Raw genomic sequence first — 18,495 nt, 5'->3', positions numbered from 1 at the left:
GTACACCTGAAACTAACACAACATTGTTAATCAACTCTACTGCAATAGAAAATATAAATTAAAACAAAAAACATACTAAGGCACCTTATAATCAAATTACGGAAAATTAGAGATAAAAAGAAAATCTTAAAAGCAGGGAGAGGGTAGAGTCACTTTTTGTTCAAAAGAATAAAGATAAATATTTAATATCAGACTTCTCATCAGAAATAATGCAAGCCAGGGCTCCTCTGGTGGCACAGTGGTTAAGAGTCCACCTGCCAATGCAGGGGGCCCGGATTCAATCTCTGTTCAGGGAACTAGATCCCATATGCATGCTGCAACTAAGGAGCCCAAGTGCCGCAACTAAGGAGCTAGTGAGCCGCAACTAAGGAGCCCGCCTGCCTCAACTAAGACCCAGCTCAACCAAATAAATAAATAAATAAATAAATATATTTTAAATGTTGAGTTAAAAAAAAAGGAAAACAACCAGAATACAATATCCAGGAACTGTGGGACAACTACAAAAGGTATAAAATATGTGTAATGGAAATCTAGAAGGAAAAGAAAGAGAAAAGAAGAATCTGAAACAATGACTGAGAATTCCCCCAAATTAATGTCAGACACAAACCACAGATCCAGGAAGCTAAGAGAACACTGAGCAGAAAAAATGCCCAGAAAACTACACCTAGGCGTGTGATTTTTAAAACACAGAAAATCAAAAAGATAAAGAAAAAATCCTCAAAGAAGCTAGAAAAAGATACACCTTACCTTTTGATAAGAACTACATCCAACTTGTCTTAAGAAACCAAGCAAGCAAGAAGAGAGTGGAGTGAAATACTTATTTCAGACACAGCTGACTTCAAACCAAGGCAAGTTATCGGGAATAATTACACAATGCTAAAGATGACAATCTTCCAAGACTTAACAATCCTTAATGTTTGTACCTAACAACAGAGCATCAAACTACATGAGGCAAAAACTGATAGAGCTGCAAGGAGAAATGGATGAATCCTCTACTAGAGATGGAAACTTCAACAACCCTCTATCAGAATGGACAGATCCAGCTGGCAGAAAATCAGTAAAGACACAGTTGAACTCACAATACCATCAATCAACGGGCTCTAATTGACATCTATAAACTATTCATCCAACAACAGCAGAATACACATTCCTCTCAAGCTCACATGGAATATTCACCAAGACAAACCGTGTTCTGGGCTGTAAAATACATGTTAACAAATTTTAAAGAATAAAAATCATACAACATCTGCTCTTACACCATAGGGAATTAAACTTGAAATCAGTAACAGAAAGAGAACTGGAAAATCCCCAAATACTTGGATTAAACAATACATTTCTAAATAACACATGGGTCAAAGAAGAAATCTCAAGAGAAATTAAGCAATATTTTTTTAAAAAATAAATTTATTTATTTATTTTTGGCTGCACTGGGTCTTCGTTGCTGCGTGTGGGCTTTTCGCTAGTTGCGGCGAGTAGAGGCTACTCTTTGTTGCAGTGCGCAGGCCTCTCATTGCGGTGGCTTCTCTTGTTGCGGAGCACGGGCTCTAGGCGCACGGGCTTCAGTAGCTGTGGCACATGAGCTTAGTAGTTGTGGCTCGTGGGCTCTAGAGCACAGGCTCAGTAGTTGTGGCGCATGGGTTTACTTGCTCCACGGCATGTGGGATCTTCCCAGGCCAGGGCTTGAACCCGTGTCCCCTGCATTGGCAGGCGGATTCTTAACCACTGCGCCACCAGGGAAGTCCTAAGCAATATTTTTAACTAAATGAAAATGAAAATACAACTTGTCAAAATGTGTGTAGTGAAAGCAGTGCTTGAGGGAAATTTATAGCATTGAATAAATACATTAGAAAAGAAAGATATAGGGTTTCCCTGGTGGCGCAGTGGTTGAGAATCCGCCTGCCAATGCAGGGGACACGGGTTCGAGCCCTGGTCTGGGAAGATCCCACATGCTGCGGAGCAACTGGGCCCGTGAGCCACACTTACTGAGCCTGCGCGTCTGGAGCCTGTGCTCCGCAACAAGAGAGGCCGCGATAGTGAAAGGCCCGTGCACCGCGATGAAGAGTGGCCCCCACTTGCCACAATTAGAGAAAGCCCTCGCACATAAACGAAGACCCAACACAGCCATAAATAAATAAATAAATAAATAAACAAACAAAAAAACACAACACTGAGCTTTCCTACAATCTACACTTCCCTGTACGTGACACTCCACAACATTTAAAAAAAAAAAAGAAAAGAAAAGAAAGATCTAAAATCTATCATCTAAGTTTCCACCTCAGGAAGCTAAAAGAGCAAATTAAATCCAAAACAAACAGAAGAAAAGAAATAATAAAAACTGAAATCAGGAAATCAACAGAGAAAAATCAATGAAGTCAAAAGCTGGTTCTTTAAAAAGATCAATAAATTCAATAAGCCTCTAGCCAGGCTAAGAAAAAAAAAGAAAGGACACAGATTCTTAATAACCGAAATGTAATGGAGCAAAAACAGTCTTTTCAACAAATGGTGCTGGCCTAGACATCCACATTATAAAAAAAAAAAGACAAAACTATAAAACTCCTAGAAGATAATATAGGAGAAGATCTAGATGACCTTGGATTTGGTAATGACCTTGTAGATGCCAACACCAAAGGCAGGATCCATGAAAGAAAGAATTGATAATCTGGACTTCATTAAGCTCTGTGAAAGATACTGTCAAGAGAATGAAAAGACAAGTCACTGATCGGGAGAAAATACTTACAGAACACATATCTGACAAAGGACTGTTATCTGAAATATACAAAGAACTCTTATAACTCAACAATATGAAAACAAACCTGGTTTTAAAATGAGTATCTAATAAGACACCCATCAAGGAAGATATACAGATGGTAAACAGGCATATAAAAAGATGCTCCAAATCTCATGTCATCAAGGAAATGGAAATTAAAATGAGATAACACTACACACCTATGGCCAAAATCCAGAACACTAACAATACCAAATGCTGGTAAAGATATTGAGCAACAGAAGCTCTCATTCACTGTTAGTGGAAAGGCAAAAAAGGTCTAGCTGCTTTGGAAGACAGTTTGGCAGTCTTCCAAACATACTCTTACCATGTGATCCAGCAATTGTGCTCATTGGTATTTACCCAAAGGAGCTGAAAACTTATGCCCACACAAAAATACGCACACACACACACACACACACACACACACACACACAAAATACGCACACAGATGTCTATAGCAGCTTTACTCATAACTGTCAAAACTTGGAAACAACCAAGATGCCCTTCAGTAGGTGAATGGATAAATAAACTGTGGTACATTTGGACAATGTAATATTATTCAGCGTTAAAAAGAAATGAGCTATTAAGCCATGAAAAGACATGGAGGAAACTTAAATATATATGACTAAGTGAAAGAAGCCAATCTGAAAAGGCTACATAGTGTATGATTCTAACTATACGGCATTCTGGAAAAGGCAAAATTATAGAGATGATAAAAAGATCAGTGGGTGGGGGGGAAGGGGGTGAATACATAGAGCATAGAGAATTTTTAAGGCCGTGGAAATATTATGTATGATATTATAATGGTGGATACTTGTAAATACACATGTGTCTAAACTCACAGAACATACAACAGCAAGGATAAACCCTAATGTAAATGATGGACTCTGGGTGATAATGAAGTGTCCATGTAGGCTCATCAATTTTAACAAACATCCCACTCTGGTGAGGAATACTGAGAATGCGGGAGGTTATGCATGTGTAGGGCAGGAGTATATGGGAAATCTCTGTAATTTCCCCTCAATTTTGCTGTACCTTAAACTAGTCTAAGAATTAAAGTCTATGTACACTTGAAACTGACACAACATTGTAAATCAACTAGAATCCAATAAAATTAAAAAAAAAAAAGTCTATTACAAAAGAAAGAGAGATACGGAAATGACCAACAAGCACATGTAAAGATGCCCCCATCACTGGTCATTGGTGAAATGCAACTTAAAACCAGAATGAGATATCACTATATAACCATTAGAATGGATAAACTTTAAAAGAATGACAATATCAAATGGTGTCAGCTGGAACTCTCATACATTGCTGGTGAGAATGTAAAATAGTACATACAGCCACTTGAAAACAGCCTGGCAACTTGACTCAGGAATCCTACTCCTAGGTATTTACTCAAGACAGAGGAAAACTTAAGTCCACACCAAGACTTGTATGCAAATGTTCACAGTGGTGTTATCCATACTAGCCAAAACCTGGAAATGATCCAAATGTCCATCAACTGGTGAGTGGATTAACAAATTGGGTATACGCACATAACAGCATACTACTTAGCAATAAGAAGGGAGACTATTCATACAATGCATGGACATGCTACGTGAAAGCCTGTTTTGTGTTCTTTTATGAGATGGCAAGTCAGGCGCAGCCACGAGGAGACAGAGGACAGGCTCAGGAAAAAACAAAGTTTATTATACTTACAACTCCTAGAGACAGGCAGGACTCACCATGCAGGGTCACATGGGGAAGACACTAGAGTGGTCAGGAGGCAGATGACAGGAGTGAGGGGAGTGCTTAGGCCACGGCCTTTATTGGGGTTTCCTCAGGTCGGGCAAGGCAGGGCAAGGGTAGCACTTTAGGATCAGCTAGTGTGAATAACCTCCGTGGGCTCTGGGCTATGGAGTGGTCCCCAGTTGCCTGGCACCCAGCCCTGGGATGACTCAGGCAGAGGAAGATGGCCTCCTGGGCTGAAAGGGCAGAGAGAGAAGGGAGGGCTCTGGTCTTGCAGATCCAAGGCCTGCTCAGGCTGGTCCTTTGCCATATCTAAGAATCGAAGAGCCCAGGGAGGGGCAGTCTCCCCCAGCCAGAGAGGTCAAAACATCATAATACACAGAAAAGTTAAAATATTTACAATACAAAGCCAGACACAAAAAACTACATTCTGTATGATTCCATTTATTTAAAAGTCTAAACAGGCAAAACTACTGTGACACAACAACTAAAGCCCGCGTGCCTAGAGCCCGTGCTCCGCAACGAAGAGTAGCCCCTGCTCGCCACAACTAGAGAAAAGCCCGTACGCAGCAACAAAGACGCAACACAGCCAAAAAATAAATAAAACAAAACAAAACAAAAAACAAACAAACAACTACTGTGACAGAAAAATCAGTGATCACTAGAGGCTGGGTAGGGTGGGAAGAGACTGCAAAGGGCCACTAGGGAACTTTTTTACAGTGATGGAAATGTTCTATATCTTGATTGTGGTGGTGGTAATGTACACATTTGTCAAAATGCATCAAATCATACACTTAAATTGGAGAATGTAACTGTAAGTAAGTTATACCTCAATAGAACTGATTTAAGTATATAAATTTCTAAATAATAATGTACCTTATATCTTCAAATATAAAGAATAGTTAACAATACAGTAATGTTTTGCATATTTCTTGCTTTATAACATAGCTTAGTTATACTAGCAATACATAATCTGTATCCTGCTTTTTTCACCAAGCATCATAATTACTCCTGTCATTTGAAATTCATCTAATTGCACATTAGTTTTACAGAGAAATTTCAGATTAAGGGGATATACATTCAATATGTATCTGTCTGTATGCAAAATAGCTACTATGAAGGTGAATTTTAAAGTAACAAAAACTCTAACTGAATTTAAGAGCCTCTAAAATCACATGCAAAGTTAAAACTACAAAAAATTTCCATTTTTATAAGTTGGAAACTGTTGAAGACTGGCAATTTTATACGGTTCAACCTAACACATTAAATAATACAGATGAAAATCTAATTAATTATAAAAGTATGACAAATACTATTATACTGCTTTAGAAGTAGTGTGCATTAACCGATATTTTATTTGTTTTTATTGTTTGTGGGTTCAACAATGGATGACAACCCTTATTTTTGTTTAATCAATCCTTTTTCTGATTTGAAAACACAAATAAATAATTGTCCTACCTAAATTACTTTAAACAAACCTGGGTAAATTTACTCAGAGCATAATCTATTTCATTTGGCGGCTTTACAAGGTTTGGAAGAAAAAGAATATGCTCCCTTTAAGAAGGCAGTGGAGAGGGCTTCCCTGGTGGTAGAGCGGTTGAGAATCCGCCTGCCAATGCAGGAGACACGGGTTCGAGCCCTGGTCTGGGAAGATCCCACATGCCGCGGAGCAACTGGGCCCGTGAGCCACAACGACTGAGCCTGCGTGTCTGGAGCCTGTGCTCCGCAACAAGAGAGGCCGCGAGAGTGAGAGGCCCGCGCACCGCGATGAAGAGTGGCCCCCGCTCGCCGCAACTAGAGAAAGCCCTCGCACAGAAACGAAGACCCAACACAGCCAAAAATAAATAAATAAATTAAAAAAAAAAAAAGCTTAAAAAAAAATACTTTAAAAAAAAAAAAAAAAAAAAAAAGAAGGCAGTGGAGAAATCATTAACCAGGAATTAAAAGCCTTTGGTAAGTTAGGAACAAGATGAAGGAAAAGAAATTAAGAGCAATTAGTACTCACAAAGTAACAGTATAAAATAGGTTAATTAACACCTTTCTTTTAAAATTAGCATTCCTGAACAGATTTTAAAAAAAATTTTTTTTCATTGAAGTATAGTTGATTTACAATGTGTTAATTTCTGCTGTACAGCAAAGTGACTCAGTTATACACATATAGATATTCTTTTCCATTATGGTTTATCCCAGGATACTGAATATAGTTCCCTGTGCTATACAGTAGGACCTTGTTGTTTATCCATTCTGTATGTAATAGTTTGCACCTACTAACTTCAAACTCCCACTTCATCCCTCCACCATCTCCTCTCCCCCTTGGCAACCACAAGTCTGCTCTCTATGTCAGTGAGTCTGTTTCTGTTTCGTAGATAGGTTCATTTGTGCCATATTTTAGATTCCACATATAAGTGATATCATATGGTATTTGTCTCTCTCTTTCTGACTTCTTCACTTAGTATGATCATCTGTAGTTGCATCCATGTCCTGAACAGATTAGATCAGAGTCACCAGAAGCCAAGAAAAGGCCCAGAACAGAGACAAAAGAAAGATGCTACAAATTTCCTCAGGAAATGAAGGGAAGCAAATATTTAAATAACTCAGGCTTGTAATATGTCATTGGTACTTAACATGGGCTTGGCAGAGTTCATTTCTTTTAACGTTTACTGTAAGCTAAATAGTATATCGTGAATCTTTTCTTTTTTCTTTCTTTCTTTTTTTTTGGCCACACAGCTTGCAGGATCGTAGTTCCCCGACCAGGGATTGAACCCACGCCCTTGACAGTGAAAGCGCAGAGTCCTAACCACTGGACCACCAGGGAATTCCCTATCTTAAGATTGAATCTCATCAATACATCAACTGTTTTCTGCAAGTTATATTTCTTATAGAACAAGCAGAAGTAATTGGGTGTATTAAAAATTGCTTTAGCTTCACTTTTTTAAAAAATGCCTACTGAGGGACTTCCCTCGTGGTCCAGTGGTAAAGAATCCGCCTTCCAATGCAGGGGACACAGGTTCAATCCCTGGTTAGGGAACTAAGATCCCACATGCCACGGGGCAACTAAGCCCGTGCGCCACAACTACTGAGCTCGCGCGCCTCAACTAGAGCCCACGTGCCGCAAACTACAGAGCCCACTCGCCCTGGAGCCCACGCGCCACAACTAGAGAAAAGCCCACGCACCGCAACGAAAGATACCGCAGGCCTCAACGAAGATCCTGTGTGCCGCAGGCAACTAAGACCTGACGCAGCCAGAAAAAAAAAAAAGCCTACCCATTAGATCCTAGCTACTCTCAACAGGCATCTTGTGACAACTAATCAAAACGCATGTAGGAAAAAAAAAATGAAAAGGAAGATCAGTTACCCAAGAGATTTTGAACCCATTATACTATTTTAATGATGAAAGTAGCACTCCACTCATTACAGCATTTAGTAATTCCTTAGAGACAGCAGGTTTCAAGAAAAATTATTTTGAAATTATTTCAAACGTATAGAAATTGCAAGGTTAGTACAAATGATTCCAGTACACTCTTCACCCAGATTCACTGTACTTTGCCCCATTTGCTTGCTCTGTGTGTTTTTTTCTAAACCATTTGAGAGTTAGCTACAGACATCATCATGCCCCTAATGTTAAATATTTTGGCATGTACATTTTCAAAACAAGGACATTCTCTTTTATAACCACAGAACAATGATCAAATTGAGAAAATTTAACACTCATACGATACTATTATCTGGAATACAGTCCATACTCAAATTTCACCATTTATCCCAATAACGTCCTTCATGTCAATTTTCTCCCCTGATGCAAGATCCAATCTAGGATTACGCATTTCATTTACGTGTCAAGTCTCTTTAGTCTCTTTCAATCTGGAACAGTTCTGTGGTCTTTTTTTACTTTCAGGACCTTAATATTTTTGAAAAATTGTCTTACAAAATCCCTCAAGTTGGTTTCTCTGAAATTTCCTCATAGATTCAGGTAAAACATTTTGGGCATGAAGAGCACAGAGGTGCTATGTGTCCTTCTAGGTGACCCCCATCAGGAGGTGATCACCTGGTCAAGGTGGTATCCCCCAGTCTCTCCACTATAAAGTTACCATATATCCCTTTGTAACTGAAATACTTTGTAACTGGGGAAATACTTTGAAACTATGAAAATATCCTGTTCCTCTTCAAACTTTCCATTGTTGATTCCTCCATGAAATCAATTATTACTATAATGATTGCAAAACAGTGATTTTTCTAATTTTATTATTCCTTCTACATTTATTAGTTGGCATTCTAGAGTAAACAAGGAGCTTTTCCTCTATCCCCCAATGTATTTTATTTGCTTACTTTATTCAGTGGGTTATAATCCATTATTGTCATTATTCATTCTGAGCTTATATTGTCCCATATTGTTCTTTTAACAATGTGGGAGCTGGCTCCTATGTTCTTTTAACATTTAATACCATAAAAGGTATTATCCCAACCTTACAGACAAGGAAAATGAAGTGGCTTACCCTTTTATAAAGGTAAGTCAAAGTTTCTTGTAGAACTGGACAGTCTTTCAGCTGGAAAATTAACTAAAAGCTCAGTTATAAAATTTACAATTGTTCTTTTTTTTTTAAATTTTATTTTTGGCTGTGTTGGGTCTTCGTTGCCGCGCGCGGGCTTTCTCTAGTTGCAGTGAGTGGGGGCTACTCTTCATTGCTGTGCACAGGCTTCTCATTGTGGTGGCTTCTCTTGTTGCAGAGCACAGGCTCTAGGCATGCGGGCTTCAGTAGTTGTGGCTCGCAGGCTCTAGAGCACAGGCTCGGTAGTTGTGGTGCACGGGCTTAGTTGCTCCGCGGCATGTGGGATCTTCCTGGACCAGGGCTCGAACCAGTGTCCCCTGCACTGGCAGGCAGATTCTTAACCACTGTGCCACCAGGGAAGCCCTACAATTGTTCCTTGCAACCATCACTTACAGCACCCCAAAACTATGCTAGCACCTAGTTTTAAGAAAAAAAACAGAAAAGGAGGGGGACTTTGCATTAAAGTAAAATAGCAGAGTACTCTTAACATTTCCTTTCAACACAGTAGACCATAGCATTTAAATCTACTGGATTCCTAAAATGGTCAAGAGTTTAAAAGATCCTATTTACTATTTATTATTATTTTTAATTACATCAAATACATATTCATTCAATTCTATGACTACCCTATGAGGTATGAGGTAGCTATCATTATCTCACTTTACCAATGAGAAAAAATTTAAAAGATAAGTCAAAGAAGGACTTCCCCGGCAGTCCATTGGTTAAGACTTCACCTTCCAATGCAGCAGGTGTGGGTTCGATCCCCTGGTCAGGGAGCTAAGATCCCACATGCCTCCTGGCCAGAAAACCAAAACATAAAACAGAAGCAATATTGTAACAAATTCAATAAAGACTTTAAAAATGGTCCACATCAAAAAAAAAAAGTCAAAGAATCACATTTCAAAAGGCCTAGATTGTTTAATTTATTATCCATCACCAGATATGTGGATTTTACCCAGACCCAAGAAGTCTCCACCATCTGGCAAGGGGTAAGGAATGGAAAGGAAAAAGCAAAAACAGGGAGTAAAACCAGTATTAAGTTGGAACTTGGTAAATCTGGTTCCTGGAAAAATCACAGAATCACTGCCGTAAAGGGCATCAGCTATAGACCTAATAACCAATGACAAGAGTAAAATCCAGGCCATAAGGGGTTTGATAAAGTCTGCTTATGTATTTAGAAGGTTAGGTGAGTGAGTCTCTAAAAAAAGAAAATGCTATTAAGACAAGCACTTGAAAATCTTCATCAACAGTAGAAAGGCTGTCTAAAAATGTCATATGTCAATTATACCTCAACAATAAAGAAAAGAAAAAAGAAAAGAAAAGGAGTAGAAAAGAAAAGGCTGTGTACTTAGAAGTCTAACTGCAGTCTGGGCTACAGAGGCTACATAGAGTGGTGGAAAGAGCACTGGACCAGAATTAGGAGATCTGGGTCCCAAATTTCTAATCTGTACAACTAAGAGGTTGGATAACTTTCTCTCTCAAGGGCCTCCCAGCTGCAAAATTCCTTAAGATACAAAACTGCACTTGCTGCTGAGCGTGACTTAGGCAAGGCATGAATCATAACGGGGAGGTGAGGCATCTGGAGTGCCATCACTGAGATCAGTCCAACAAATATAACTTATTTCACTCCATAATGTTACAAATTTGGCTTAATTTCTGCATTTCTTCAGGAACAAGAAGGGGGATTAGAAGCAGATGGTGGGGTTTAAATACTTGTTTTCAATCCCTTATTTTTCATAGCTTCAAAATATGCAGTTTCCACAGCATTTTAAAATTTGAGAGTTGCATAGTGGTATAAACATTATGTCAACTACAAAAATATGCAGGACATGAACTGGTAACATATAAAAATGAAAGTCACCAAAGTATGACATGAAATTGTAAACAATATTTGTGAGCAAAACTCTTTCAAAAAACACTGCTCTATTTTCTCTTCAATGAAAATCACTTCATTTTTCCTTTCTTCCTTTTATCTTCCCTCTCAACCTGCCTGAGTCCTAACAGAGCAGACAAGACTGCTGAACCCTTTCTTTATATGAATTGTAACTGGCTAACTTTTCCTATACGCGACACCAACCTTGAAATGGTTGACTCTTCAGAGACATGATGGGCTCTAGCAATTTACCCTTCCCAGCAAACGTTCACCTTTCATTCAATTTGTGGGCTGCCATAGAGCCAGGTACAGGCGGACTTGGAACGTACTGACCAATTTCCTCTCTTAGAATGGTGTTCATTTAAAACATATTTTTTGTAGTTCAAATGGAACTTTGGAAATAATAGAAACTTACTGATTAATAGGCTCCTGAAAACAACCTTCCCCATTTTGTTGAATGACTCCAGTTCCCTCAAAAACTGACAGATACTGAAATGGCCACATGTCCCTGGTTACCTACTGTCATGAGTCTCAGGGCTCTGTTGCTTTAAGTTTACTTTACTTACTCAGACTCTTCTCAATGCTCAGTATAACTTAAGGCTCTTTCTTCCTCACATCCTAATGTTTTGTTTTTTTTTTTTAATTGGGGTATAGTTGCTTTACAATGTTGTGTTAGTTTCTGCTGTACAGCGAAGTGAATCAGCTATATGTATACATATGTCCCCTCTTTTTTGGATTTCCTTCCCATTTAGGTCACCTCAGAGCATTAAGTAAAGTGCCCTGTGCTATACAGCAGGTTCTCATTAGTTATCTATTTTATACATATTAGTGTATATGTGTCGATCCTAATCTCCCAATTCACCCCACCCCTCTCTTCCCCCCTTGGTGTCCATACATTTGTTCTCTATGTCTGTGTCTCTATTTCTGCCTTGCAAACAGGTTCATCTGTACCATTTTTCTTTGAAGAAATCAATTTAAGGCAAAAATTTATTAACCTTTGGCTTTAATATTGTGTAAATTTTCTGAGGCAGATCATCCAAGAATCCAGTTGCTTTCCATATTTAAATAAACTCACATTTAACAAATCAGGATATTTGTTGATTCTGGAACTGGCCTACTAAAATAAGCGGCTTTAAACACCTATAAATCCAAAAGGGGGAAAAAAAAAAAAAAAGGCTTCCCTACTTAGCAATTCCAGTTCTGCGTATTCACCCAAAAGAATTCGAAGCAGGGTCTTAAGAAATATTTGCACATCCATGTTCCTAGCCACATTATCCACGATAGCCAAAACGTGGAAGTAACCCAAGTGTCCATCAACAGATAAACGGATAAACAAAATGTAGGTATATACATACAATGGAATATTAATATTATTCAGCCCTAGAAAGGAAGGAAATTCTGAAACATGCTATAACGTGGATGAATACTGAGGACTTGACGCTAAGGGAAAGAAGCCAGTCATAAAGGGACAAATATGATTCCACTTACATAAGGTACCTCAAATAGTCAAATTCATAGAGATGGAAAGAAGAATGGTGGTTGCCAGGGGTTATGGGAAGAGAGGGAATGGGGACTAGTTGTTTAATGGGTACAGAGTTTTAGTTTTACAAGAAGAAAGAGTTCTGGAGGTTAGCTGCACAACAATATGAATGTACTTAATGCTACTGAACTGTACACTTTAAAAATGGTTAAGATGGTAAATTTTATGTTATGCATATTTTACCACAATTTTTAAAAATTCTTCTCTATGTCACAAAGCTAAATCCTAGGGTTGAAAGCCCTTTTAGTCTGAACTACCACATTATCCATCATTTCACCAACACTTGGCAGGGTGAGAAGTCAAGCGAGACAAATAGCTCTTTCTGAGTACCTTATGCTGCTTAATGACAGGTGTGTTGTCCGAAATAATTAGCTTTTAAAAATGAACAGACTTAATTCTCCTCTGGAGCTGGTTAGTGACCTCAGTTTCCCTTCATTAAGTTCTTGACAGCTCAATGTCCTCACATCTGTCATCATTTGGGAGACTGATTCCAAGAACATAAATTGCTTCAAGGACTAGGCAACAAATTTATTCTGGTTCATGGGGCAGATCTGAACCCATCTGTTTTCTAATCAAAAGCCGTATTTGAATCAGTTTTGTTCCATCACAGGACCATACTAATGGGAGCAATACAATCATATGGTATTTTCCTTCTTTCTATCCATGTACTGTAGATGATTACAGGAAACACAAATCAATTAAAGGCATGAGAGCATCCTCAGAAAGAGGGTCTTTGCAGGCTGTAGGACCTTCTACCTTTTCGGGTTTTATCTGTTTATTCTTCAGACCACAGTGATTTTGTTTCCTCTCAGTGACACGGTTTCTTTCTGAATTACATAGTGGATAATATTCTTATTACCAACTTACCTTAATCTTTTCTGAAGCTGTAAACTGTCATGGATGATCCTTTTAACAAACTCTAATTCGCCTCCTTCTGCCATGATCTCTGTGATCCCTCCTGTATTTACTGAGCTAGGTGGGGGTCTTCGAGGGTTTCGAGAGTTTACTCCCTGAACAACACAACAACAACAACAAACCCTGGTGAAAAACCGTTACACCTTAAGGCCAGCTCTTTGACTGTAACCTAGTTTTATACAAGAATGCTTAGACATAATTTCCGTTTCCAGGTATCATGCTAGATTTGGGATTTAAAAATCGTATAATCTTGGCATTTGAAACAATGGCATTCATGCAAATACTCCCTCCCAGGGTCTTTACCTTCCATCTTTGTGATTAAACATATTAACGTTTTACCTTTTTATCTAGCCAATTCTGTCACTTTTTTCTCTCTTGGTATCATACACTGAAAATATTCCACCCAAAGATTATATAAATATTTTTTTGTTTTCTTCTAGTATTTTATGGTGTCACTTTTAAAATTTAAATATTTAATCCACTCCTACCTCACACCATATAAAAAAATAACCCAAATAGATCAAAGATTTAAATGTAAAAAGCTAAAACAATAAAACTCTTAGAAGAAAACATAGGAGTAAATCTTCATGACCTTGCATTAGGCAATGGTTTCCTAGATATGACACCAAAAGCATAAGCAACAGAAGAGAAAATAGATAAAGTGGACTTCCTCAAAAGTAAAAACTTCCAGGCTGCAAGGGACACCATCAAGAAAATGAAAAGACAACCCACAGAATGGGAGAAAATGTTCGCAAATAATATATCTAATAAGGGACTTGCATATAGAATACATAAAGAATTCTTACAACAATAATAAAAAGAAAAATAACCCAATTTAAATGGGCAAAGGATCTGAATAGGCATTTCTCCAAAGAAGATAAACAAATGGCCAATAAGCACACAAAAAGATGTTCCACATCATTAGCCATCAGGGACACGCACATTAAAACCATGATGAGATGCTACTTCATACTCTCTAGGATGGCTATAATCAAGAAGACAGATAAAAACAAGTGTTGACAAAGATGTGGAGAAATTGGAACTCTCATACACTACTCATAGGGGAATAAAAAATGGTGCAGCCATTTTGGATAACATCCTGGCAGTCCCTCAAACAATTAAACATAGAGTTACCATATGACCCAGTGATTCCACTCCTAGGTATACACCTAAGAGAAATGAAAACATGTTCACGCAACACTTGTACATGAATGCTCACAGCAGCATTGTTCATAATAGCCAAAACGTGAATAAAACCCAAATGTCCATCAACAGATGAATGGATCAGTAAAATGTGATATTTCCATACAATGGAATATTATTCGGCAATAAAAAGAAATGAAGTACTGATACATGCTACAATATGGATGAACCTTGAAAACATATTATGCTTAGTGAAAGAAGTCAGTCACAAAAGACCACATATTATATGATTCCATTTTTATGAAATGTCCGCAACAGGCAACTCCACAGAAACAGAAAGTAGACTGATGGTTGCCTAGGACTAAGGGGGCTGCAAGGAAACCGAGAGTAATTGCTAATGGGTGTGGGTTGTTTTTTTCTTTTTTCGTGGGGGGGGGGGGGTGGGGTGATGAAAATGTTCTAAAATTTATTGTGGTGATGGCTGCACAACTCTGTGAATATACTAAAAATAATTAAATTCTACCCTTTAAGTGGGTGAATTGATGGCATGTAAATTGTATTTCAGTAAAGTTGCTATAAAAAGGTATTTAGTTCTGGTGCTAGTTATAGTCTATTTCTTCATCTGGATGCTGGTTCTATAAGAATATTCACTTTGGAAAATCCAGTTTACACGCATGGCATGTGTACTTTTATGTATATATGCTGTATCTCAACATTTTTTAAAAGAAATGTACTCCAGGATGTGGCTATTTTATCTATAGTTCTCAAATTTATCTGTACTGAAGGCTAAAATTTAGATTTCTTAAATCCTGCTTCACTTCATGTTCCAATCTAGCATGTTGGTATTGCTAATAAATTTCTGTCCACTTCCCCCCGCCGCAACCAAATTTAATCCATCTGGAATTTATTTTGTTATGAGGTATGTAAATGGTACTTTAGAGTATCTGAGTGATTCTAAAAACAATTTATTCTCCCAAAGTTTTAAGCATACACACCCCCTCGTTTCCTTCTGATTAATATTATTCACTTTCTATTAATTCTTCTCTAGATGAAGGAAAACTTAGGTTAAATCAATAATATTTTATTGATTTTTAATAGGTTAGTTTTTTAAGCCAATGCGTCTCTTTCCATATTCATAAGCAAATATATTAATTCTTCTCTAGATGAAGGAAAACTTAGGTTAAATCAATAATATATTGATTTTTAATAGGTTAGTTTTTTTAGCCAATGCATCTCTTTCCATATTCATAAGCAAATATATTTTATTTCATGAAATGAATATATTCATTTCAAGTTGGAAAGACTAAATAAGACATTTGTTTGCTATCAAACGATAGGTGGCAGTAAAAACAGTGACCCTCTCCTTAAGCCAATAAGCCCAATGCAGTAGGGTAGACTGTAACCTAAGTTGGTCCAATCAGAAGAAATCCAAATGTTAAATGGTTTGGGGAAGAAAAGAGCTCTCTTCTCACCCTCTCCCACTCCCCAAATATTACTCTGCCACAAGTAAACCAGCCTGAGAACAAAAACGACCAAGGGCCCAATAAGAGCCAAGGGGAACCTGAAAAAACAGAGTCTCAGCCTTGATACTATCATGAACTCCTCGATCAAACTGTTCCTGAAGTCCAGACTATTGCTGGATTTCTCAGATACGTAAACCAATAAACTTTCTTGTTAAGTCAATATGAATTGGGTTTTCAGGTGCTTGATACCAGAAGCATCCTAACTGATACAGCTTCCAAAATAAAAGTTGCTCTTATCTTGCAAACAAGGAAAACTTAACTAAATATTCAACTACTTTAAAGCAGAAGATATCTTACCTTGGCTTCCAACTGATTGGCAAAAAAGGGAGGGTTGCACATGCAAAAGTCATAGATTATCTCAGATTCTTCTTTAAGAGCATCCATCAGGAGTGTCTTCTGTGGTACTTTTACCACTAGGAGAAAAAACAGAGACTGTTATCTACTATTAATACTGTGGTAGTTTTCAAATATGTCCACAAATTCTTTGATACTAGTCCCTTCAAGAGGCAGAGTTTGATTTCCCTCTCCTTGAGTGTAGCTTCACTCAGTGACTCGCTTTTATTGAAGAGAATGTGATGAGCGTGATAGGGTATCACTTCTGACGCTAGGTCATAAAAAGCAATATGGCTTCCTCCTTGCCCTATCTCTTGAACTACTTGCTCTAGGAGAGGCCAGCTGACATGCTGTAATGATGCTCAAGTAGCCCTGAGGAGAGATCCACATGGCAATGAACTAAAACTTCCTGCCAAAAGCAATGTAAATGAGCCATCCTGAAAGCACATCTCTACTCCCAGTCTTTCAGACGACAACCTCATGAAAGACTCTGAACCAGAACCAACCAGCTAGGCCACACCCAAACTCCTGACCCACAGGAACCACGAGATTATTAATAAATGTTTATTGTTTAACGCCGCCAGATTTTGGAGTAATTTGTAACACAGGAATGGATAACTAAAAAACTCATTAATAATATATTAATATCTCCCCTTACGATATGTTTAACACTAGTAAGAAAAGCCTATTTCTTCCAAAGAGAGACATAAAGTCTCTTTAATGACAAAAAAAAACCCAAAAAAAAACCCCCAGCCCTTTATATATATACAATAAGCACAGACGTAAAAAGTAACTAAGCATTAAGGGGATTTGACTATTTGTAGCACAGTTCCATGTACTGAAATAAAAAAGACGATAGAGTTTAATCAATAGCAGGATTTCCTTCCTTTTAAAAATCTTGGTAACTAGGTTACTTTATACACAGTTGATTCTCATCTTTAGTGGTAGTTGTGTTCTATAAAGTCACCACGAACCCTGAATTAGTGAATACTGAACCACTGGCTCCTAAGAGAAATACATGATTAGCTAAGTTTGAGCCTCTGGTCCCAACATTTTCATCAACCAATCAATACATATCCTTACTGATTCATCAACATTGAACTCATGGCCAACAGTACTATAACATGTCTGAACGAAACTTATCTGGCACATGTATTTTCTCTGTAAGGCACATCACGGCCTTCTTGTACTTAGGAACGCTAGGCAGTACTTAAGCACTGTGTTTAGGGGCCATTATAAACAGCAACATCACCAATAAAAGCACAAAACTGCAAAAAAAAAAAAAAAGTGATACTAAACAGACCATGAAAAGGACACTTGTTTACACTATGAGAGCTGAAACAAGACAGCAGGACATTGCCTTGTCCAACTTCAGCTGGGAACATGCACACTGGGTGACTCAATTTTTTTGCCACTTTGCACGTGTCTGTGAATGACCACAAAAGTACCATGAGTATTGATCTGGAGGCTAAAAATAGCCCCTAGCAGGCAAACTTTAGCAAGTAGGCAAATTCACAAACACAGAATTCACAAATTATGAGGATCGACTGTGTTTACTGTTTCTTTCTGAGTTAATTCTGGTAACAAAGCAGCAAACCAAATTACAATGTACCAGACTGTTTTAAATTACCAAAGTTTGTATATTAAAGCAGAAGACAATGAGATGTGTTAAATTAGAAAGACAGGTTAATAAACAAAGCTTGAAAGGAGTATTTATTCTACAGAGCTAACCTTTTATAAGATCAGATAAGTTATTCTGTTCCACATTCTTCTTTGCATAGTTGAAGCACATGTCATCTACTTCTGTTGCAAGGAAATACCAGCCATTTAAGGTTGTTCCAAGTAAAGGATAGATGCAGGATGCCCCAGTACCTAGTACAATAAGAATTCAAAACACATTGCACACACCTGAGAGGAAGGTGAGACCAACAAGCAAAAACACCATTCTTCACTTCTTAGAATTTCTTATAGCCTTAACAGCTTAAACCACAAGCTGGTACTGATTACACACATACTGTGGCTACTGGCTTCATGTATGTTAGTCTTACCTCATAATTAGATTCAAATTTCCTAGAGGGTAGAAACCGTGCTGTCTTCTTTGTATGCTGTATGTAAAATGAAGT

General features: G+C 37.9%; 1 protein-coding gene across 2 annotated transcripts in view; it reads right to left on the bottom strand.

Moving 5' to 3' along the window:
- The window catches only part of METTL16 (methyltransferase 16, RNA N6-adenosine), a 58,849-nt gene that overhangs the window by 17,221 nt on the left and 23,133 nt on the right, over positions 1–18,495 (bottom strand). Inside the window, exons 2-5 of one of the 2 annotated variants that reach the window (XM_061175098.1) lie at positions 18,421–18,477; positions 18,104–18,244; positions 16,337–16,452; positions 13,326–13,468 (exon numbers count right to left, since the gene is read on the bottom strand). In XM_061175098.1, the coding sequence (XP_061031081.1) occupies positions 13,326–13,468; positions 16,337–16,452; positions 18,104–18,164 (320 nt within the window). In that variant the 5' untranslated portion in view covers positions 18,165–18,244; positions 18,421–18,477. The remainder of the gene's footprint in view (positions 1–13,325; positions 13,469–16,336; positions 16,453–18,103; positions 18,245–18,420; positions 18,478–18,495) is intronic. The other variant, XM_061175097.1, reaches the window with a different exon arrangement.

The sequence above is a fragment of the Eubalaena glacialis genome, chromosome 19 (genome assembly GCF_028564815.1).
Source record: "Eubalaena glacialis isolate mEubGla1 chromosome 19, mEubGla1.1.hap2.+ XY, whole genome shotgun sequence".
NCBI lineage: Eukaryota > Metazoa > Chordata > Mammalia > Artiodactyla > Balaenidae > Eubalaena > Eubalaena glacialis.
The sequence above is the reverse complement of the archived record's forward strand: the minus strand, read 5'-3'. Positions and strand labels throughout refer to the sequence as shown.